This window comes from Pongo pygmaeus, chromosome 16, assembly GCF_028885625.2.
Source record: "Pongo pygmaeus isolate AG05252 chromosome 16, NHGRI_mPonPyg2-v2.0_pri, whole genome shotgun sequence".
In the NCBI taxonomy this organism is placed as follows: domain Eukaryota; kingdom Metazoa; phylum Chordata; class Mammalia; order Primates; family Hominidae; genus Pongo; species Pongo pygmaeus.
In genome coordinates, this window is record NC_072389.2 from 46804669 (window position 1) to 46828883 (window position 24215).

General features: G+C 45.6%; 2 protein-coding genes and 1 pseudogene across 4 annotated transcripts in view; 2 read left to right on the forward strand and 1 right to left on the reverse strand.

The window, feature by feature from the left end:
* Nucleotides 1-3703, forward strand: part of TYRO3 (TYRO3 protein tyrosine kinase) — a 47813-nt gene extending 44110 nt beyond the window's left edge. The window contains exons 20-21 of one of the 3 annotated variants that reach the window (XR_010123949.1): nucleotides 253-341; nucleotides 3439-3564. Coding sequence is in view for 1 of the 3 variants with exons in the window: in XM_063652594.1 (XP_063508664.1) it covers nucleotides 3439-3672 (234 nt within the window). In the remaining 2 variants the exon portion in view is untranslated. Of the gene's footprint in view, nucleotides 1-252; nucleotides 342-3438 lie in introns of all 3 variants that reach the window. The other 2 variants (XR_010123948.1, XM_063652594.1) reach the window with 2 other exon arrangements.
* Nucleotides 3704-10404: 6701 nt separating this feature from the next.
* LOC129013842 (oxidoreductase HTATIP2-like) overlaps nucleotides 10405-24215 on the reverse strand; it is a 34053-nt gene continuing 20242 nt past the window's right edge. The window contains 3 exon segments of the mRNA XM_054450584.2: nucleotides 10405-11491; nucleotides 11493-11713; nucleotides 21544-21627. Coding sequence (XP_054306559.1) covers nucleotides 10949-11491; nucleotides 11493-11713; nucleotides 21544-21627 — 848 coding nt within the window. The 3' untranslated portion in view covers nucleotides 10405-10948.
* Nucleotides 19081-19157, forward strand: LOC129014909 (small nucleolar RNA U3; annotated as a pseudogene).

Sequence of the window (24215 nt, forward strand, 5' to 3'; positions counted from 1 at the left end):
GCTGGAGTGCAGTGGTGCAATCTTGGCTCACTGCAACCTCCACCTCCCAGGTTCAAGCAATTCTCCTGCCTCAGCCTCCTGAGTAGCTGGGACTACAGGTATGCACCACTAGGCCTGGCTAATTTTTCCATTTTTTGTACAGATGTGGTTTTGCCATGTTGGCCAGGGTGGTCTTGGCCTCTCAAAGTGCTGGGATTACAGGTGTGAGCCATCGGATCTGGCCTAACTTAACATCTATCTTATCTTCTCTAGAGGGTCCTGCTGTCAGGCTGATCACCGTTTTGTCCGTGCCCTGACCATGTGGCTTGTCTTTAGGGAGCCCAGATGCTTACACTCTCATTGTAAGTTGGGTAAGAAAACTATTTTCCCTCTTGGTATTTTAGATAATCTTCCCCTTAGCTGCTCTGGCAATTCCTCTGCTCTAATCCCAAGACTGGCAACTAACATGGCTCCTGTCTGGCTCATGGCCATTCACTGCCGTAATCCCTTTTCTTAGCCACAAATATCCACTCATTATGGAGTGGGCAAGGGGAAAACAGACTCCACATGGTCACACTGTTAACTTTTTTTTTTTTTGAGACTGAATTTCACTCTTGTTGCCCAGGCTGGTGTGCAATGGCGCGATCTTGGCTCACTGCAACCTCCGCTCCCCGGTTCAAGCGATTCTCCTGCCTCAGCCCCCCGAGTAGCTAGGATTACAGGCATGAGCCACCACACCCGGCTAATTTTGTATTTTTAGTAGAGACAGGGTTTCTCCATGTTTGCCAGGTTGGTCTGGAACTCCTGACCTCAGGTGATCTGCCCGCCTCGGCCTCCCAAAGTGCTGGGATTACAGGCATGAGCCACCACACCTGGCCACACTGTGGTTTTTTTTTTTTTTTTTTTTTTTTTTTTTGAGACGGTCTCGCTCTATTGCCCAGGCTGGAGTGCAGTGGCGTGATCTCGGCTCACTGCAAAGTCCACCTCCAGGTTCACGCCAATCTCCTGCCTCAGCCTCCCGAGTAGCTGGGACTACAGGCGCCCGCCACCGCGCCCAGCTAATTTTTTGTATTTTTAGTAGAGACGGGGTTTCACCGTGTTAGCCAGGATGGTCTCGATCTCCCGACCTCGTGATCCACCCGCCTCGGACTCCCAAACTGCTGGGATTACAGGCGTGAGCCACTGCGCCCGGCCACACACTGTTATCTTTTATAGTACTTTAAAGCAAATGTTAAACTAGAATGTAATCAGCTCCCAAGGTCAGAAGGGGCATCTTTCTCCATAAGAAGGCGTGCGCATGTGCTCGCCTCCATTGCACTGGACTCAGGACAGCATTTCGGCACCATGCAAGAGTAGAAATGCGTGACGTACTCAGCCCAGAACTGTCCCTTTTGCTGGGGAATATAGGAGCTTTCCCTGAACCACATTTCTCCTTTTGGGCGGGTTGTCCTCTTCCCGCCTCCAGCCAAGAGGTGGTCTACGTCTCTCCTAGTCTTCATTCCCAGTGTGGACATTCCTCCCATCAGCATTATCTCAGGGAGCTCCTGACTATGCCCGATGTCTTAATGATCCTTGGGTGAGGCCACACTGGACCCCTGTAAGTTTAGGTCACATTTCAGCTATTAGAGGGTCCCAGCTTCAGCTCTATTCCAGAGTCCATAAACAGCAATTCAACATTTCTAGGGGCTTAAAAGAAATTCTGTTTTTGTATCCTTGAACCACAGATTTTTCTAGGGCCATCTGGACTCCCTGAGTTGCTGCCAGTAGGACAGCAGGGAAAGTCCAGACCAGTCCAGGTTACCCGGCCCCAGCATATCAATGTGGTTTCCTGTGATGTCTTCCACTCCCCAGGTCAGCCAACCAAACCCTGTTCCATTGGGGTTCGGAGTCCCTAAAATGGAACTGTTTGGTTTTTCTAGGAGCACAGGAAGAAAACAGTGAGGAGGAGGAGTGGGGAGAAAAAGACTCATGCGAAAAAGGGAGAGGAAGTGAGTGATGCTGAGGGAAGAGAAAAAAGCAAATGGCAACAGCAGCAGCAGCAGGAGAGTGAGGGTGGGAGGGAAAGGCAGAAATACAGAGTTCTACTCTTGATAATGTACTATTATTTTTGAGATAGGGTCTCGCTGTGTCACCCAAGCTGGAGGGCAATGGCATGAGCATGGCTCACTGCAACCTTGACCTCCTGGGATGAAGCAATCCTCCCTTCTCAGCCTCCCAAGTAGCTAGGACTACAGGTGTGTGCCATTACACCTGGCTAATTTTTAAAATTTTTTGTAGAGATGAGGTCTTTTTATGTTGCCCAGGCTGGTGTCGAACTCCTGGTCCTGACCTCAAGTGATGCTTTCATCTCAGCCTCTCAAAGTGCTGGGATTACAGGCATGAGCCACCATGCCCAGCCTACTCTGTGTGTGTATGTGTGTGTGTGTGTGTGTGTGTGTGTGTGTGTGTGTGTGTGTGAAGAGGTAGAGGTTTATTGAAATATGAACATTTGGCCAGGCCCAGTGGCTTGCATCTGTAATCCCAGCACTTTGGGAGGCCAAGGTGGGTGGATCGCTTGAGCCCAGGAGTTTGAGACCAGCCTGGGCAACATGGCGAAACCCTGTCTCTACTAAAAACGTACAAAAAATTAGCTGGGTGTGGTGGTGTGTTCCTGTAGTCCCAGCTCCTTGGAGGCTGAGGTGGGAGTATGGCTTGAGCCTGGGAGGTGGAAATTGCAGTGAGCTGAGATCACGATACTGCATTCCAGCCTGGGCAACAGAGTAAGACCCTGTCTCAAACAAACAAACAAACACAAAACCAAAAAAAAAAAAAAAAAAAAAAGAGAGAGAGAGCAAGAAAGAAATATAAACATTCAAGGACATGTAAGATGGAAACAGCCATAACATACACAGACACTTGCTGCAAGAGGATGCCTGAGGCATTTATTCACTGCCTAGGCTGCCCATGTGCTATCACATTTTTCCTGGTTTGAATACATATAAGATAGGAAGAGGGGAGGGGACAGAGTTGCTCTGGCTGACTGCCTACCATGTGGCCTTCAGGAATGCACCTTCAGGAAAGCTCCACTTGGGCTAGGGCCCCACTCCTGGGCACCTACTGGCACCCTCCCCTCTTGGGCTCTGGGTAAGACCTTGCTGTTGTCCCTGAGGGCAGTGGGGGTTCTCACTCATCACTCAGAGGATGAGGCCAGGCAAGCTGCCTGGAGAAAGGGAGAGGATCCAATGGCCAGAAAGACACAGTGTGCTGTCCTTGCATCCTCTGGGTGGGAAGAGTCCATCTTTTGTGACCACAGCTCTGAGAAACACACTGGCTGAATGTCTGAGACACCTTTAAGCAGGCTCAGTGCCAGCCAGTTGGCCCCCTCACTGGCACCAGATCCCAGATATCCTTCTCTCCCACAGCCTGCACTTGAGGTACTTGTTTTGTGTTCAAGCTTTTTATTTCCCTTTCCTTTCCTAGACAGGACTGAATGCTAGCCACACCGTCACACTGCCTCCCATCACACATGGTGTCTCCTGCCGCCACAGTCCAAGGATGTTGCAGTGGTGGTGTTCTTCTGAACTCTTCAGGGCTTACTTAGTGGAGGTGAGCCTCATCCAAGAATCACCTTTCCTTTACAACACAGGAGCAACCTACTGCATGCCAGGGTCCAAGAGGGGAGACAGGGCCTGGAGCGGTGGCTCATGCCTGTAATCCCAGCACTTTGGGAGGCTGAGGCGGGCAGATCACGAGGTCAGCAGTTCGAGACCAGCCTGACCAACATGGTGAAACCTCGTCTCTACTAAAAATACAAAAATTAGCCGGGTGTGATGGCGGGTGCCTATAGTCCCAGCTACTCAGGAGGCTGAGGCAGGAGAATTGCTTGAACCTGGGAGGTGGAGGTTGCATTGAGCAGAGATCGCACCACTGCACTCCAGCCTGGGCAACAGAGCGAGGCTCCATTTCAAAAAAAAAAAAAAAAAAAAAGAGGGGAGACAGACCTTTTTCAGCATCTTCATTCCTTGGGGCAGCTTGACCTCCAGCAAGACTGGCAAGGACAATGGTGCAAGGAGCACGGCCTGCCCATGACCTGAACTGGAAATCCAGCCTATGTAATGATATTAGCCTGAGTTCCTGGTTAACATTTTATAGTGACCCATCAAATATGCATAAAAACATAAGGAAGCCTGGGCACGGTGGCTCATGCCTGTAATCCCAGCACTTTGGGAGGCCGAGGCGGGCAGATCATGAAGTCAAGAGATCGAGCCCATCCTGGCCAACATGGTGAAACCCTGTCTCTACTAAAAATACAAAAATTAGCTGGGTGTGGTTGGGGGAGCCTGTAATCCCAGATAGGCTGAGGGAGGATAATCGCTTGAACCCAAGAGGCGGAGGTTACAGTGAGCCTGGGGGACAGAGTGAGACTCCACCTAAAAAAAAAAAAAAAGAAAGGAAGGAAGGAAGCTTGCAGTTTTGATTAATGATAAAGGCTGGTGTTTCCATGGTCCCCATCCCTGGGAAGATCTGTGGGCTACCTTCCCAGGTTTTTTTTTTTGCCTCTGCAACCTGGTCGAGGGGTTCAGAGTTGGGAGATGAGTAGAACTGAGTGGCTTTGCTCCACTTTTTTCCCTTAATCCTGGCAAAGGGTCCCATACATCATAGCTGTTAAGATGCTCACAGCTTCTCTGAGGGCAGAGTTCACTTCATTGCTTTCTTTCTTGGGGTTTCACTCCTTTCATTCTGCTTTTTATCCTTTCCTGGCCTGGTTGACTCTGGATATATCATAGATCCTTTCTGAATCTTCTTCTGTATTTGTTAAATGGGGTTAAGACCCTTCTCTGGCCTTTTCACTAGAATACAACAAAGATCAAATCAGCTTTCATTGATAAGAGAGCTTTGTATACTGCAAATTATAAGTATCAACTGTGATGGCCATAATCTAGGATTAAATTGCATTCCCTAACACAAAACTTTCCATTCCTCAGTATGATAGTCAGAGAGGATGCTATTAATATGTTTTCAGAAATTCCTTTTTTTTGAGACAGAGTTTCGCTCCATGCTGGAGTGCAGTGGAGTGATCTTAGCTCACTGCAATCTCCGCTTGCCGGGTTCAAGTGATTCTCCTGTCTCAGCCTCCAGAGTAGCTGGGATTACAGGCGTGCCCCACCATGCCTGGCTAATTTGTGTATTTTTAGTAGAGATGGGGTTTCACCGTGTTGGCCAGGGTGGTCTCAAACTCCTGACCTCAGGCGATACACCCACCTCACCCTCCTAAAGTGCTGGAATTACAGGCGTGAGCCACCGTGCCCGGCCTGTTTTCAGAACTTCTTTATCTCCTAGGCCAGCCAGAAACATTAGTGAGAACTTGGAAAACAACTGCTGCATGTCTGGGGTTGACATAATGTCTGTCCCCTCAGTGGGTCTTATCTTCTGCCCTGTGAACAGTGATCTACCTCATGTATTCACAATTCACAGTCTTGCTCTTCCTTTCATTCAGGTAAGCAGGTAGTCTCAGGCCAAACTCCCCAAAGGTTATGAATTCAGGTTCTGGATTCCCATCTAGAATCAGTCTACTTGGGCCCGGAACATCTGGAGCCCATGTAAATACTGAGTGTGTGTGTGGTGTGTGTGTGTGTCTGTGTAGGGAGGATGAACTTGAAAATGCTATGGATATAAATAATGGAGTAGCAAGGAGGACCTTCTGTCTGATTACAGTAAAATAATTCTAAATTAATAGGAGAGGGGAATAGGAAAGATGACTAAGAGAAAAGCTAATTTCTGATAGAAACTTAGGGAGCAAAATCTATGTATCTAAGCAGTGGCTAAGAGGGAATGAGACATGATGTAAAACCTGAAGAAGAGGGGTCCTGGTTTTAGCTTAGTCCAAGGGCAAAAGTAATAGGAGAATAAAACAGTCTTCTACAATCTGTAGATTTCTTCTTGTTCTGCTAGAAAAGACAGAGTTGGTGGGGGACAGTGGGGTGTTTAGGACTATATGGTACCTTCTTGAAAACACATACAGATAGCTTAAGGACAGACAGCATGACCACAAGTCTTCAATCTGTCATTTACTTGCACGTGTGGGTGTGTGACATCTACCTCTGACTGGAAACAGCAATTGGAAGGCGGCCTTCGTCTCTTACAAGAGTGCCTGTTCCTATGTGAGGAGCACCCAGGACTTCAGCTGGATGACAGTGGGAAGCTGTTGATGTAGTGGCTTTGACAGCTTCAACTCATGTCTGCTTTGGTGTCAGACACTCCTGATCTTTCCCGAGCTTTCACGCAGTACAGTAGGAAAAACTGTAGGCTTCTCTTCTCAGTAAAGGACTAGATATTGCCACTCATCACTCCTCTTAAGTCTATCTACAAAGAGTGAAGAAGCATGTCAGAGCTTACCCATCGGTCCTGAACTGACCTCTGGAGGTCTCTCAGTTGGCCACAGTTTAGCTCTGTGTCCTCATCACTATGAGGAATTAGTCTTCCCTTCGCATCCACCAGGAGGAGGTAGAGGGCATGCCCGTCTGGGTGATGCCAGGACCAGCGCGCTTCACAGGGGTTTGTAAGCATCCCCTCAACCTCCCTTCCTTTTCCTGGCAGCAAATAGTAGAGGTTAGCGAGGATCAGCCTTGTCTCCCTGAGTGGGGAGGAGGGAAATGGGGGAAGGGAGACAGCATATCGAAATGCACTTCCAAAATGAAAATGAAGAAAAAAAAGAAAAAAAATGATTTCTGTGGCACATGGTGCTACTGAGGGAGAGGTGATGACAGCCTCCTCCCATTTCAGAACAGTTCCCAGCGTTGTCTGTAGGCGGATTCACATGACACATTCTTAAACCCAATTCCATTCTGTGTTGCGTTTGCTCCTTGTTCGCATCTCAGGAACAATGTATCTCTACATCTTTGTATCTAAGTTTGATTCTGAATGGATTGTCTAGCTGAATATCCCGGCTGCCCCGCTTGTAATGCATTTGTGCCAGTACTTAGCCTTTTGAGTCATGAAACCCCATCAACCCAGCTCTCTGCATCTGCACATGACCTGGAATACCTGGAATACCTGGAGAGTTACTAAGAAGTTGGATGTTCTTCACGATGTCTCGATGTGAAAAAATACAAATGCATATTGCTGGAGGAAGTAATACCAATGATGCAGATCTGCCTGGAAATTATTCTGAACCCAGCTGTCCTTCCTGGAAAATGAAATTTTGGTTGTGGCATTTTTTGATTGATGTCTCTACATGAGGAGATTTTTGGCTTTTTAGTGTTGCTGCTTTTCTGTTCTCACTCCTCTAAGAATCTTTGCCAAAATACCACTGACATTTGAGGAAGAGAATAGAGACAGTTTGGTTTCTTACTTGTAAATTCCTCTGTTTCCTTGGTGATGTAAATAATTATGTAATATATAAAAAGTTTTTAGCAAATTCAAATTTTGGTTTAAAAAAACAGGTTTTGTTACCTGTGGTAAAGTCTACAGGAACAATCTCAGAGAGCTAGAAACTGTCTGTTCCTCCTTAACTCTTTTTACTATTATTATTTTTAAATTTTTAGTAGAGTCACGGTTTCACCATGTTGGCCAAGCTGGTCTGGAACTCCTGACCTGAAGTGATCTGCCCGCCTCGGCCTCCCATAGTGCTGGGATTACAGGCGTGAGCCACCGTGTCCACCCGTGTTCCTCTTTAACTCTTTTTAAATTAGAAAATCTAGCCAGGCGCAGTGGCTCACGTCTGTAATCCCAACACTTTGGGAGGCCAACGCTGGCAGATCACCTGAAATCAGGAGTTCAATACCGGCCTGGCCAACATGGTGAAACCCTGTCTCTACTAAAAATACAAAAAATTAGCTGGGCATGGTGGCAGGTGCCTGTAATTCCAGCTACTCAGGAGGTTGAGGCAGGAGAATCGCTTGAACCCGGGAGGCAGAGGTTGCAGTGAGCCAAGATCTACCATTGCACTCCAGCCTGGGCAACAAGAACAAAACTCTGTCTCAAAAAAAAAAAAAAAAAGGAAGAAAGATAAGAAAAAGAAAATCTCCCCTGAAACATAGGGCCTACTGAGACCCCAAATCTAATGCCATTTTAAACATGCACTTTTAAAGTGCTTACTTTAAAATTGCTTACTGAAACTTTTAAGTTTCAGTAAGTCTGCCCAGGTGTGCGGCTGGTGTATGGCCCTGTCAGAAGACAGCCTAGAATAATTCTCTGCCACCTTCAGCTTTATTAGGAGAATCCTGTCCAAAGGGCAGACCCAGAGTCCAGGAATGTGTAAGGAAGGGCAGAATCACCTCAAACAGCCCGAAAGGACTGAGGAATTCCACACATCTGGTTTGTGGAATCTTCAAGGGGAGAGGTTCTATTAGCAGAAGAAAATAGGAGACTGCTGGTCTGGAAGAGGGCTCACTGTATTTGCACCCTCAGAGGCATACTTTTTACTCTGGCTATTCTAAACTTTTATATTCACTCAAGTTCCCCATTTTCCTCTTCCTTTTCCATCAGTTACTCTTTTACTCTTGGCAAATCACCTTATCTACTTTCTATCTTGTGGGTAGAAATATGAGCACTACCTTTTTTTTTTTCTTTTTGAGACAGGGTCTCACTCTATTAACCAGTCTGGAGAGCAGTGGTACGATCACGGCTCACTGCAGCCTCCACCTTCTGGTCTCCATCGATCCTCCCATCTCAGTCTTCTGAGTAGTTGGGACTACAGGCACACATCACTATGCCCGGCTAATTATTATCATTATTTTTTTTGTAGATATGAGGTCTCACCATGTTGCCCAGTCTGGTCTCTAACTCCTAGGCTCAACTGATCCTCCCACCTTGGCCTTCGAAAGTGCTGGGATTACAGGTGTGGGTCACCATGCCTGGCTGAGTACTGCCATTTATTAGCTGTGTGACCTTGTTAAAGTCACCTCACTTCTTGGTGACTCTGTTTCCATAACTGTAAAATGGGGATAACAATAGTACATACTTTAGGAGGTTGTAAGGATTAAGTGAGTTAATATATTACAAATTGTTTAGGCTAGTAAATGTTAGGTCTTATTATTATTACTGAGAAGACAGAAATCAATGACATGAACTGCATTATACAAATTCCTCTCCACCTAAAAAATACCTGCATCATTACCCATCACTTCTTCTCTTTCTACTTCAGAGCAAATGACTGTCTTATTTTCTTTTTTCTTTCTCTTTTTTTTGAGAAGGAGTCTCACTCTGTCACCCAGGCTGGAGTGCAGTGGTGTGATCTTGGCTCACTGCAACCTCCGCCTCCCTGGGTTCAAGTGATTCTTCTGCCTCAGCCTCCCAAGTAGCTGGGACTATAGGCGCCCACCACAATGCCTGGCTAACTTTTGTATTTTTAATAGAGACGGGGTTTTGCCATGTTGGCCAGGCTGGTCTCTAACCCCTGACCTCAGGTAATCCACCCGCCTCGGCCTCCCAAAGTGCTAGGATTATAGGCATGAGCCACCGAGCCCAGCCAACTGTCATTTCCTAAATTGGCGCTTTCCACCTGTGTCTTGATTCTATCTTCTCTTGTCTCCTTAAGGGAACTTATTGCATGATTTATTTTCTCCTTCACATTTTAAATTGGTTCCTTTGTCCTGGCTCCTTGTTTTCATCTCACATGCATTCAGGTCTCTCCCATTTGGAAAAGGCCTCTATATGACCTCACTCTCTTTAAGCTACTGTCCCATTTTTTCCTCCTCCTTTTACTGCCAAATACTGTGTGCCTCCATGTCTTCATGACTCATTCTCTCATTATTCCTCTGCCATCTGGCTCTTTCCTGCAACACCCCACTCTAGCATAGCTGTGCCTATGGTCATCCAGCTCTAAATTCAAAGAACTTAAAAAAATGTTTAAGAGATGTGGTCTTGCTTTACTGCCCAGGCTGGAGTACAGTGGCTATTGACAGCCACAATTACAGCTCACTGCAGCCTCCAACTCCTGGGCTCAAGCAATCCTCCTGCCTCAGTCTCCCCAGTAGCTGGGACTATAGATGCACATCACTGCACATGGCTCCAAAGGACTTTTCTTGATTTCTGTTCTCCTTAGCCTCTTTGCTGTGATCAATATTGCTGACCATCATGTGCTATGAGAAATCCTCTCCTCTCTTGGCCTGTATGCAAGTCTGCTGTGCTGCTGCTTCTTCTGTCCTGTGGCTTCTTTGTCTAATGCCTCTAGAGGCTCCATTTCTTTCTTTCCACTCCTCAGCTGTGGGAATGGAGAAAGGTTTGATGGCCAACCTTTTGATTTCTTTCTTTCTTTTTTTGAGATGGAGTCTTGCTCTGTCTCCCAGGCTGGAGTGCAGTGGTGTGATCTTGGGTCACTGCAACCTCCACCTCCTGGGTTCAAGCAATTTACCTGTCTCAGCCTCCTGAGCAGCTGGGGTTACAGGCACACACCACCATGTCCAGCTAATTTTTGTATTCTTTTTTTTTGTTTTTAGTTGTCCATTCATCTTTATTCCTTTATTTAATCCTCCCCATGTGTTATATAAGCTTAGGTATATAACTTCTATTACATAAAGAAGTAGTAAAGGCACAGTGTTTACTTACACAATTACATGTAGTGAATTAGCACTTTTGTGACTCAGAGACATGAATGTCAACAATTTTAGAGCAGAGCTCATTTGCACAGTCATAAGGTTTTCATGGCTGCTGTGACTCTGCAGATAAGCATTTCAAAGCAGGCCCCCCAACCAGTGGCATCAGAACCAGTGGCATCAGGGGAAGTATAAACAAAGAAAATTACAGATTATTGTGCCCACACCCCAGAAATTTTGATTCAAGTTTGAGATAGGGCTGACAAATCTTTATTTTTCCAAAGCTCCCTGAGTGATCTATATGTATAACCAGGCTCTGAACCACTGATGCAGGGCACCATCCTGAGGATAGTAAAGCAACAAAGTTAAAACATGCTGACTTTTTTTAGACCCTGAAATTACCGATTTGGTGATGGGTGTTAAGGTTGACAATAAAAACCATTTCTCCAGTGTGGTCATGGCTTGAGAGAGCCATGCACTTTCCCCAGGTCATGGATGGCCTTGTTCTCCAGCAGTTCCATCTGCTTGTCGCTTGGTCTCACCACATTGTTCAGCATTGCTCTAACCACAGTCACCACAAGCACAGAACGCCCACTGGCCCAAGATTCTGGTAAGGTGCCAAAGAACTTTCTAACCAACCATTCACCTGGGCGGGATTCTTGCCTATCACATAACAGAACTCCAGGCCTAAATACAGAGTAACGATCAAATTTTAATTCTTTAACCTTGGCTTCTACTTCTCCCTTAACTTGTAGATATAAAAAATTGCTTGACTTATCAGCTCTTTTAGAGGATAGCAAGTTGAAATGTTTGCACCCTCCAGCTTTTGCCAGCTCTGCGGACTTCAGCACATAATCTCGGTCAACACGAACAAATCCCTCCGCCCCAGCTTTCACTCTGGTGGTACCCAGGCAACAGAATCCAACATCATGACCTTGAAAGGCAGAAGCGTAGTCATCCAACTTTTCAAAGTCCACCACTTCTTGATTCACATTTTTTATAAGCTTGCTCGTCGAAGGTGAGCTTCCTCCGGCCAATGAGCGTTACTTTGGAAAACAGGCCCTGCTCCAGGATTTCCTTTAAGAGCACTCTGCCGATTTCTCTGCTGGCGCCCAAAATAAAGACGGATTTATTCTGCATCCTGAAGTCTTCCCGAAGCTTCGACAGTGCTTCTGTTTCGGCCACGCCGGCTTGGTCTTCCGGATGGCCTCGCGGCGACGCTCAATTTTTGTATTCTTAGTAGAGATGAGGTTTCACCATGTTGGCCAGGCTGGTCTCGGACTCTTGACCTCATGATCTGCCTGCCTTGGCCTCCCAAAGTGCTGGGATTACAGGCATGAGCCACCACTCCTGGCCCTGATTTATTTCTGTACTCATACTCTTTGATCTTTTTCTCATGCCTTATTATATCTCTAAATGTCTCCTGAACACTCATCCTTTACCTTTCTTTTTTATTCTTTTAAGACAGAGTCTCGCTCTTTTGCCCAGCCTGGAGTGCAGTGGTGTGATCTCAGCTCACTGCAACCTCTGCCTCCTGAGTTCAAGTGTCTCCTGCCTCAGCTCCCAAGTAGCTGGGATTACAGGCACCTGCCACCACACCCGTCTAATTTTTTTTTTTTTTTTTTTTTTTTGAGATAGAGTCTTGCTTTATTGCCCAGGCTGGAGTGCAGTGGCGCGAACTCGGCTCACCACAACCTCCGCCCCCTGGGGCTCAAGAGATTCTCCTGCCTCAGCCTCCCAAGTAGCTGGGACTACAGGCATGCACCACTGTGTCCAGCTAGTTTTTGTATTTTTAGTAGAGCCAGGGTTTCCCCATGTCAGCCAGGCTGGTCTTGAACTCCTGACCTTAGGTGATCTGCCTGCCTTGGCCTCTCAAATTGCTAGGATTATAGGCATGAGCCACCATGCCTGGCCTTGTCCTTCATCATTCTTTGTTCTCACTTCCTCAGTTTCATCATACATCATGTTTGCTCCCACTTATTTTGGCCACACTAGCCTTTTTTTTTTTTTTTTTTTTTGAGACGGAGTCTCGCTTTTGTCGCCCAGGCTGGTGGGCAGTGGTGCGATCTTGGCTCACTGCAATCTCTGCCTCCTGGGTTCAAGTAATTATCCTGCTTCAGCCTGCTGAGTAGCTGGGATTACAGGTGCCCGCCACCACACCGGCTAATTTTTGTACTTTTAGTAGAGATGGGGTTTTGCCATGTTGGCCAGGCTGGTCTCAAACTTCTTACCTCAAGTGATCCACCTACCTCGGCCTCCCAAACTGTTGGGATTACAGGCATGAGCCACCACACCCGGCCCACACTGGCCTTCTTTTAGTTTCCTGAAGGTGCTGTGGCATGTTTTTTGTTTTTGTTTTTGTTTTTTTTTCCTGGTTATTGTTAACTTGCATTTATCTTTATCTCTAAAAATTGAAATATAACTCGCTTACCACACAATTTACCCCTTTAAAGTATGCAATTCGGTGGATTTTAGTATGTTCACAAAGTTGTGCAACTGTTACCACTATCTCATTCCAGAGCATTTTCATTGCCTCAAAGAGAAACTCCATACCCAAGAGCAGGCACCCCTTCTTCCTCTCTGCTCCCCATCACCCCCTGGCACTCACTAATCTACTTTCTGTCTCTATGCTGTTGGCTTTGGAACATGCTGTTCCTTCTGCCTAGAACTTTCCCCATCTTGTCTCCTAGTCAACTCTTGCTCTTACCTTCAGCTCTCACTGCCAGCTTCCTCAAGCGGGTCAGTTCTCTTTATGCTTCCATATGAATATGTACCACTTTGTAGCATTTATCACAAATTGTATTTTAATATTTATTTATGGAATTCTTTGATTTATGTCTGTCACCCCAATAAGAGACATGAGGGCAAAAACTATATATATACTTTGGGAGGCATTCATAAATGAATAAAATTGGTCATCTCTGTCTATTACACAGCTTCACTTGAATGTAGTGGTATGCCACCTAACACAGCTAAGACAACATAAATTGTTTTTCTCTGAAAACCGATTCCTCCTTCGGTCTCCCCGATTTGATGATGCTTCTTCATTCTCCAGGGCACACAGGCTTCGTTTCTTGGAGACATTTGACTCCTTTCCTCTCTCCTATCTCCCACATTCAGTGCTCTTCAAATTCTTCAGTCCTTTGGATGCTTGTACTCCAGCCTTTCACGTAGTGTTCTTAGTGCTCAGTTAACATCTAGTATAACTTTTGGAAGTATCTGCAGAGAGGGAAATGGCTGCAGCCACGAGGATAGGTGAGCCTTCAAGGACTGCTAGAGGAGTGAAAGAGAAACAGAAAAAGAAAAGGAAATGGCAGAGGATGGCGACCTAGGACACAGCCATACAACAGAGGCCTGGAGAATACTTACCACTAAAGTAACGAGAGAAGCAGAAGGAGACCCCGACTAATGTGCTGTAATCCATTCACCATTTACCGAGTATCTGTTACTTGCCAGGTACTTAGATTATGGTGAGACGAAGATGAATCAGAAGCTGTCTCTTTGTTGAAGGAAGTCAGGGTCTAGTGAAAGAGAGAAGCATGTAAACAAAACCTTACAATACAATACAATACAATACAATACAATACAATACAATACAATACAATGCTTGGTAATTGTTACAATAAAAGTGTTCACAAAATGTTCTGCAAGCCAGAGAAGGTGGTGACTAAGACTCTCTCAGGACAGGGGTGGGTCGAGGTGGGTGTCACAGGATGCCTAGGACTTTTTAGCAGCCTGAGATCGCAAGGAGTGACATACAAGAAGACAGAACAACCTCAAGAAGCCGGGGCCCATGTGGAACTTCAAATCATTTTCTTTAGTTTTAGTGTAAAGAAGGGAATATTGGCTGGGCGCAGTGGCTCACGCCTGTAATCCCAGCACTTTGGGGGCCCAGGTGGGTGCGATCACGAGGTAAGGAGTTCAAAACCAGCCTGGCCAAGATGGTGAAATCCTGTCTCTACTAAAAATACCAAAATTAGCTGGGCGTGGTGGCGGGCACCTGTAATCCCAGCCACTCGGGAGGCCGAGGCAGAGAATTGCTTGAACCTGGGAGGCAGAGGTTGCAGTGAGCCGAGTTCACGCCACTGTACTCTAGCCTGGGTGACAAAGCGAGACTCTTGTCTCAAAAAAAAAAAAAAAAAAAGAAGGAAATATCTTGGGAATTCAGGCTGGGGTGACTTTGTGTTTGTGAAGAGTCTCCTAAGAAGCTATGGAGGTTACTTTTTATTCTCTAGCTGATGGAGAGTCACCAAAGGTTGGTTGGTTGGTTGGTTTTTTTGAGACAGAGTCTCGCAATGTCGCCCCGGGCTGGAGTGCAAAGGCGCGATCTCGGCTCCCTGCAACCTCCGCCTTCCCGGTTCACACGATTCTCCTGACTCAGGCTCCCGAGTAGCTGAGATTACAGGCGCAAACCACCACACCCGGCTAATTTTTTGTATTTTTAGTAGAGACGGGGTTTCACTATGTTGGCCAGATTGGTCTTGAATTCCTGACCTCGTGATCCGCTCGCCTCGGCCTCCCAAAGTGTTGGGATTACAGGCGTGAGCCACTGTGTCCGGCCTTTTTTTTTTTTTTTTTTTTTTTTGAGACGGAGTCTTGCTCTGTCCTCCAGGCTGGAGTGCAGTGGCGCGATCTCGGCTCACTGCCAGCTCCGCCTCCCGGGTTCGCCATTCTCCTGCCTCAGCCTCCGAGTAGCTGGGACTACAGGCGCCCACCACCATGCCCGGCTAATTTTTTTGTATTTTTAGTAGAGACGGGGTTTCACCGTGTTAGCCAGATGGTCTCAATCTCCTGACCTCGTGATCCACCTGCCTTGGCCTCCCAAAGTGCTGGGATTACAGGTGTGAGCCACCGCGCCTGGACTTTTTTAAAAAATCAACTTCATTAAGGCATAATTTATATACAATATAATATATAGATTTTAAGTATACAGTTCAGAGTTTTGATAAATGCATACATTTGTATAACCATTACCCTAATCAAGATAGATAACTTTTTTTTTTGAGACAGGGTCTAACTGTGTTGCCCAGGTTGGGGTGCAGTGGTGCGATCTCAGGTCACTGTAGCCTCAACCTCCTGGATTCAAGTTATCCTCCCACCTTAGCCTCCCCAGTAGCTGGGACTACAGGTGTGTGCCACCACACCCGGCTAATTTTATTTTTTGTAGAGATGAGGTCTCACTATGTCATCCAGTCTGGTCTCAGACCCCTGGGCTTATGTGATCCTCCAGCATCAGCCTCCCAAAATGCTGGGATTACAGGCGTGAGCCACTGTGCCTAGCTGATACAGAACATTTCTGTCACCTCTAAGTCCTCTTGTGCCCCTTTGCCATTGATCCTGCCTCTTCCCACAGGTAATACTGTTGTGATTTCTACTCCCGTATGTTTTGGTTATAGATTGTTATATCTGTAGATTGTTTTGTCACCCCAAAACCCAGTGGCTTAAAAGAATAAAAATCATTGGCTGGGCGCGGTGGCTCACACCTATGATCCCAGCACTTTGGGAGGCCGAGGTGGGTGGATCACGAGGTCAGGAGTTCAAGACCAGCCTGGCCAACATGGCGAAACCCTGTCTCTACTAAAAATACAAAAATTAGCTGGGCGTGGTGGCAGGCGTCTGTAATCCCAGCTACTCGGGAGGCTGAGGGAGGACAATCGTTTGAACCCGAGAGGCGGAGGTTGCAGTGAGCTGAGATCGCACCATTGCACTCTAGCCTGGGCAGTGCAAGACTCTGTCTCAAAAACAACAACAACAACAACAACAACAACAAAAACTAATAAAAATCATTTATTTGCTCATGACTTTGCAATTTGGTCATGGTTTAGTGGAATCAGTTTGTCTGCTTTGTGGGTCACCTGGGGTAGCTTGACTGGGGCTGGAGAATTCACTTCACTCACATGGCTGGAGAGTTGGGATAGGCTCTGGGCTGGGAGCTCAACTAGAACTGTCTTCCATGTGGCTGTTTGGGTTTCCTTACAACATGGTGGGTGGGTGCCAAGAAGGAGAAAGTTGAAGCTACCAGTGCTTGTAAAGACCAGACCCAAAACTGGTACAACATCACTTCAGCTGTATTCTACTGACCAAAGCAGGCACGAGCCTAGAAGAAATTCAAGGGGATGGAAAAATAAATTCCACTTTTCAGTGGGGAGAGTGACAAAGATGGGCCATCTTTATTCCACCACATCGTAGATTAATTTTTCTGTTCTAGAATGTCCTACAGAATGGAATCATACACTGTGTATTAATATATGTCTGGCTTTTTTTGCTTATTATGTGTTTTGAGATTCATCTATATTGTTTTTTCCTTTTTTTTAAATAGAGATGGCTGGGGGATTTCACTATGTTGCCCAGGTTGGTCTTGAACTCCTGAGCTCAAGTGATCCTTCCACCTCAGACTCCCAAAGTGTTGGGATTACAGGCCTGAGCCACTGCACCCAGCCATTCATCTATATTGTTGATATATCAGCAGTTCATTCCTTTTTATTGCCAAACTCCAGAACTCCATTCTTTTTTTTTATTGCTGAATATAGTCCATTGATAATCAATTTGTTTACTTATTTATCTGTTGATGGACATTTGAGTTGTTTCTAGTTTTTGGTTATTATGAATAAAGCTGTTATAAAATTTTTAATACAATAGTTTTTTGTGTGTGTTGGGTACAGTGGCCCAGGCCTGTAATCCTAGCATTTTGGGAGGCCGAGGTGCGTGTATTGTTTGAGCTCAGGAGTTCCAGACCAGTCTGAGCAACATAGCAATACCTTGTCTCTACTAAAAATAAAAGAAATTTTAGCTGGATGTGGTGGCGCACACCTGTAGTCACAGCTACTTGGGAGGCTGAGGCTGGAGGATTGCTTGATCCTGGAGGTTGAGAGTGCAATGAGCTGTGTTCATGCTACCACATTCCAGCCTGGGCAACAGAGTGAGACTCTGTCTCAAAGAAAGACACAAAGTTTTTAGTGGATATATGTTTTCATTTCTCTTGAGTAAATACCTAGGAGTTAAATTGCTAGGTGATAGAGTAAGTATATGTTAAATTTATAAACAATTGTCAAGCTGTTTTCCAAAGGGTTGTACCCTTTTTTTTTTTTTGACGGAGTTTTGCTTTTCATCCAGGCTGGAATAAAGTGGCATGATCTTGGCTCACTGCAACCTCTTTCCTCCGGGTGCAAGTGATTCTCCTGCCTCAGCCTCCTGAGTAACTGGGATTATAGGCGCCTGCCACCACGCCCGGCTAATTTTTGTATTTTTTAGTAGAGATGAGGTTTTGCCATGTTGACCAGGCTGGTCTCGAACTCCTGACCTCCAGTGATCCACCCGCCTCACTCTCCCAAAGTGCTGGGATTACAGGTGTGAGCCACTGCGTCTGACCAATTGTACGATTTTTTAATAGAGATGGGGTTTCACTCTGTTGTCTAGGATGAAGTCAAGCAGTGCAATCCTACCTCACTGCAGCCTGAATCTCCTAGGCTCAAGAGATCCTTCAACTTCAGCCTCCCAAGTAGCTGGGATCACAGGTGCACACCACCACTGCTGGCTAATTTTTAAATTTTTTTGTAGAGACGGGGTCTGACTATGTTGCCTAGGCTGAATTGTAGCAGTTTATACTCCCAGCAGCAATGTATGAGAGTTTTAGTTGCTACAAATCCTAGCCAACACTTGTTATTGTCAGTCTTTTTATTATTTATTTATTTATTTTTGAGATGGAGTCTTGCTCTTGTTGCCCAGGCTGGAGTGCAATGGTGCAATCTTGGCTCACTGCAACCTCCCCCTCCCGGGTTCAAGTGATTCTCCTGCCTCAGCCTCTGTAGCTGGGATTATAGGTGCCTACCACCACACCTGGCTAGCTTTTGTATTTTTAGTAGAGACGGGGTTTTACCATGTTGGCCAGGTTGGTCTCGACCTCCTGACCTCAGGTGATTTGTCCGCATTGGCCTCCCAAAGTGCTGGAATTATAGGCATGAGCCACCACGTCTGACCTTGTCAGTCTTGTTAATTTTAGACATTGTAGAGGATGTGAACTGGTATCTCTTTGTGGTTTTAATTTGTATTTCCCTAATAACTGGTGGTGTTATGCATGTTTCATATGTTTATTGACCATTTGTAGATTTTCTTTTGTAAAATGTCAGTTCGTTTACTCATTTAAAAGATATTGGCCATTGAACACTTTCTGTTTTATGGAATGAATTATTGCCTGATTCTAGAACTGCAATAGGCTGGGCGTGGTGGCTCATGCCTGTAATCCCAGCACTTTGGGAGGCCGAGGCAGGCAGATCACCTGAGATCAGGGGTTCGAGACCAGCCTGACCAACATGGAGAAACCCTGTCTCTACTAAAAATATAAAATTAGCCTGGTGTGGTGGCACATGCCTGTAATCCCAGCTACTAGGAAGGCTGAGGCAGGAGAATCGCTTGAACCTGGGAGGTGGAGGTTGTGGTGAGCCGAGATTGTGCCATTGCATTCCAGCCTGGGCAACAAGAACGAAACTCCGTCTCTCAAAAAAAAAACAAAAACAAAAACAAAAAAACCCAAAAAACAAAACTGCAATAAAGCCAATTGAATTCTTTAAAAAAAAAAAAAAAATTGGCCAAGACTATACTTTCAGGAATCATTTCTATAGTTTGTTACTAGAGAAGTTTCTCTGAATGTGTAGAGCAAAATATATAATAAGACAAAAAGGGGGCCAGGCGCGGTGACTCATGCCTGTAATCCCAGGACTTTGGGAGGCCGAGGCAGGTGGATCATCAGGTCAGGAGATCGAAACCATCCTGGCTAACATGGTGAAACCCTGTCTCTACTAAAAATACAAAAAATTAGCCAGGTGTAGTGGCACACGCCTGTAGTCCCAGCTACTCAGGAGGCTGAGGCAGGAGAATCTCTTGAACCCAGGAGGCGGACGTTGCAGTGAGCTGAGATTGCACCACTGCACTCCAGCATGGGTGACAGAGCGAGACTCCATCTGAAAAAAAAAAAAAAGAAAAAGAAAAAGAAAAAAAGGCCTGTAGGCTGGGTGTGGTGGCTCATGCCTATAATCCCAGAACTTTGGGAGGCAGAGACAGGTGGATCACCCTGAAGGCAGGAGTTCAAGACCAGCCTGACCAACAAGGTGAAACCCCTGTCTCTACTAAAAATACAAAAATTAGCGGGGCGTGGTAGCAGGAGCCTGTAATCCCAGCTACTAGGGAGGCTGAGGCAGGAGAATCGCTTGAATCTGGGAAGCAGAGGTTGCAGTAAGCTGAGATTGCGCCACTGCACTCCAGCCTGGGTGACAGAGAAAGAATCCGTCTGAAAAAAAAAAAAATGAGAAAAATATATTGGTCAGCCTGGGCAACATGGCCAAACCCCATCTCTACAAAAAATACAAAAAATTAGCCAGGGGTGGTGCTGCATGCCTGTAGTCCCACTTACTCCCTAGTAAGTGGGAGGCTGAGGTGGGAGGATTACTTGAGCCCAGGAGGCTGAGGCTGCAGTGAGCTAAGGAGCTGTGATCTTGCAACTGCCCTCCAGCCTGGGTGACAGAGACCCTGTCTCCAAAAAAAAAAAAAAAAAAAAAAAAAAAAAAAAAAAAAAATTGGATTTTTGTTTTATTATTATTACAGTTTTTTTTTTTTTTTTTTGAGACAGAGTCTCACTGTTGCCCAGGCTGGAGTACAGTGGCACGATCTCAGATCATTGCAACCTCTGCCTCCCGGGTTTGAGTGATTCTCCTGCTCAGCCTCCCTTGTAACTGGGATTACAGGCTCCTGCCACCACACCTGGCTAGTTTTTCTTCTTTTTTTTTTTTTTTTGTGAGAGGAAGTCTCACTCTTGTCCCCCAGGCTGGAGTGCAATGGCGCAATCTTGGCTCACTGCAACCTCCGCCTCCCGGGTTCAAGCGATTCTCCTGCCTCAGCCTCCAGAGTAGCTGGGATTACAGGTGCCTGCCACCATGCCCCACTAATTTTTGTATTTTTAGTAGAGACCGGGTTTCATCAGGTTGGCCAGACTGGTCTTGAACTCCTGACCTCAGGTGATCCACCTGCCTCGGCCTCTCAAAGTGCTAGGATTATAGGCGGGAGTCACTGCGCCCGGCCATTTTCCTGTATTTGTAGTAGAGAGAGGATTTCACCATGTTGGCCAGGCTGGTCTCGAACTCCTGACCTCAAGTGACTGCCCACCTCGGCCTCCCAAATTGCTGGGATTACAGGTGTGAGCCACCGCACCCAGCCTATTACAGGGTTCTTAATATATTGTGGATTTTTGTCCTCTGTTAGATATATGTATTGTGACTACATGTTAATGAATCAGAAGTCTCAATATTAAAATATTAATTATTCATGAATTGATCTATAGATCCAATGCCATTCCATTAAAAATCCTACCAGGATTTTCATAGAAGTTGATGAGCCAATTCTAAAATTTATATGAAAATGCAAGGGCCAGGTGCAGTGGCTCACGCCTGTAATCTCAGCAATTTAGGCGGTCAAGGCAGGAGGATTGCTTGAGCCTAGGAGTTTGAGAGTAGCCTGGGCAACATGGTGAGACTCCTGTCTCTATAAAAAAACTTTACAAATTAGCCAGGTGTGGTGGTGCATAACCCTAGCTACTTGCGAGGCTGAGGTGGAAGGATTCCTTCAGCCTGCAAGGTCCAGGCTGCAGTGAGCCATGTTCATGACACTGCATTGCAGCCTGGAATAGCCAAAACAGTTTTGAAAAAGATAAGTTGAAGGACCTATACTACCGACCTCAAGACATATTATAGTTACAGAAATCAAGGCAGCATAGCAGTAGTAAATGGACAAATTAGGTCAGTTGAACAGAATACAACCTAGGAATAGACCCAAACATATACAGACAATTGATTTTTGACAAAGGTGTTATGTTATGATGGACCAGTCTCTAATGATGGACCCTAATCTATCAGGTCACACTCAATAGAGATTACATGTCATTGAATATCATGATTCCTACCTCCATGTATTCACATCCACATGTAATCTCTCTTGAGCGTGGGCTGATAGGTGTCAGAGGATGTCACAACTAGAGTTAGGTTTAAAAGAGACTATGGCTTACATTTTGGGGTAACTGTATCTCTCTTCGACTGTTTACTATCAGTAAAGCTAGCTGCCATGTTGTGAGGTAGGCCTGTGGAGAGGCCTATGGGGCAGGGAACCAAGGCCTGCCAAGAAGCACAAAGGAGCTTGGAAGCAGACTCCCCTCACGTTGAGTCAAGCCTTCAGTTGAGACTACAACCCTGGCCAACAGCTTGACTGGTACCTCATGAGACACTGTGAGCCACTGGCACCCAGGTATGCTGTGACCAGATTCCTTAACCAGAAAAACAATGAGGTAATAAGTATTTGTTGTTTTAAGCTGCTAAATTTTAGAGGTAATTTGTTATACAGTAACAGACAACTAATACAGATGTCAAGGTACTTCAAAGAGGGAAAATAATGTTCAACAAATAGTGTTGGATCAACTTGACATCCTTATGAAATAAATGAATCTCCACCCCTACCTCACACCATACACAGATTTTTTTATTTTTATTTTATTTATTTATTTATTTATTTATTTTTTTTGAGATGGAGTCTCGCTCTGTCGCCCAGGCTGGAGTGCAGTGGTTCCATCTGGGCTCACTGCAAGGTCCGCCTCCCAGGTTCACGCCATTCTCCTGCCTCAGCCTCCTGAGTAGCTGGGACTACAGGCACCTGCCACAATGCCTGGCTAATTTTTTGTATTTTTAGTAGAGACGGGGTTTCATCGTGTTAGCCAGGATGGTCTTGATCTCCTGACCTCGTGATCCGCCTGCCTCGGACTCCCAAAGTGCTGGGATTACAGGCGTCAGCCACTGCACCCGGCCTTTACAGACATTAATTTGAGGTGTATAGTAGACCTAAATGCAAAACAGAAAACAATAAAAATCATGCAAAAAACACAGAAGAAAATTTGTACAACTTTGGGATGGGCAAAGCTTTATTAGGTAAGGCACAATAAGTACTCACCATAAAATAAAAAGTTGATACATTGGAAATTATCAATGTCTTATAAAGTTTATTTTTATTTTTAAAAGTAACAATTATTTTTATTGATTTTTTGAGACAGGGTCTCACTCTGTCACCCACGTTGGAGTGCAGTGGTGCACTGATAGCTAACTGCAGCTTCAACTTCCTGGGCTCAAGTGATCCTCCCACCTCAGCCTGCCAAATAGCTCGGACTACAGGCATGCACCACCACACCTGGCTAATGTTTTTTATTCGTTTCTTTTTTCAGAGATGAGGTCTTGACATTTTGCCCAGGTTGGGCTTGACCTCCTAACCTCAAACCATCCACCCACCTTGGCCTCCTAAAGTGCTGGGATTACAGGTGTGAGCCACCACACCCAGCTGATTATGAATAAAGCTTTTATAAACATTTGTGTGTAGGTTTTTGTGCAGACATGTTTTCAGCTCATTTGGGTAAATACCTAGGAACGTTTTTGTTTTTGTGTGTTTTTTCTTTGTTTTTAGAGACAGAGTCTCTCTTTGTTGCCTAAGTGGGAGTACAGTGTTGCCATCATAGCTCACTGTTAACCTCCAACACGTGGGCTCCTGTCTTGGCCTTCCAAAGCATTGGGCTTACAGGCATGAGCTACCACATCTGGCCTAATGCCTAGGAATGTTATTGCTGGGTAATATAGTAAGACACTTCATTTAGCTTTATAAGAAACTACCAAACTGTCTTCCATAGTGGCTGTATGATTTTGCACTAGTAATGCCTGAGTGTTCCTGTTCCTCTACATCCTCATCAGCATTTGGTGTTGGCAGTGTTTTGGATTTTAGTCATTCTAATAGGAGTGCAGTGGTATCTCATTGATTATTTTCTAATTTGAAAACTGTGGTAAAATACACATATATAAAACTTACTTTTTTTTTTTTTTTGAGGCTGAGTTTCACTCTCTTGCCCAGACTGGAGTGCAATGGCATGATCTTGGCTCACTGGAACCTCTGCCTCCTGGGTTCAAGCAATTCTCCTGCCTCAGCCTCCCGAGTAGCTGGGATTGCAGGCATGAACCACCACATCTGGCTAATTTTGTATTTTTAGTAGAGATGGGGTTTCTCCATGTTGGTCAGGACTGGTCTCCAACTCTCGACCTCAGGTGGTCAGCCTGCCTTGGCCTCCCAAAGTGCTGGGATTACAGGCGTGAGCCACCGTGCCTGGCTTTTTTTTTTTTTTTTTTAAGACAGAGTCTCACTCTTTTGCCCAGGAGGCTGGAGTGCAGTGGCTTGATCCTGGTTCACTGCAACCTCCGCCTCCCAGGTTCAAGTGATTCTCGTGCCTCAGTTTCCAGAGTAGCTGGGATTACAAGCCACCATGCCTGGCTAATTTTTGTATTTTTAGTAGAGACAGGGTTTCGCCACATTGGCCAGGCTGGTCTCGAACTCCTGACCTAAGGTGATCCACCTGCCTTGGCCTCCTAAAGTGCAGGGATTACAGGTGTGAGCCACCACACCTGGCCTGATGGTATTTGACTTATTTCATATAGCTTAATATCTCCCAGGTTTATCTATATTGTCGCAAATGGCAGTGGTTTCTTTTTTATGGCTGAATAATATCTCATTGCATATACAATTTGGTATTCTGAAATAAATTTTAACATGCTATTGTCATTATAGTGGAATACTTCTATATTTGTAGGGTCTCACAGAGATAAAAGTTTAATTAGTGTAATGGTAGAGGAAATGGAAAGTAGGTATTAAATTTAC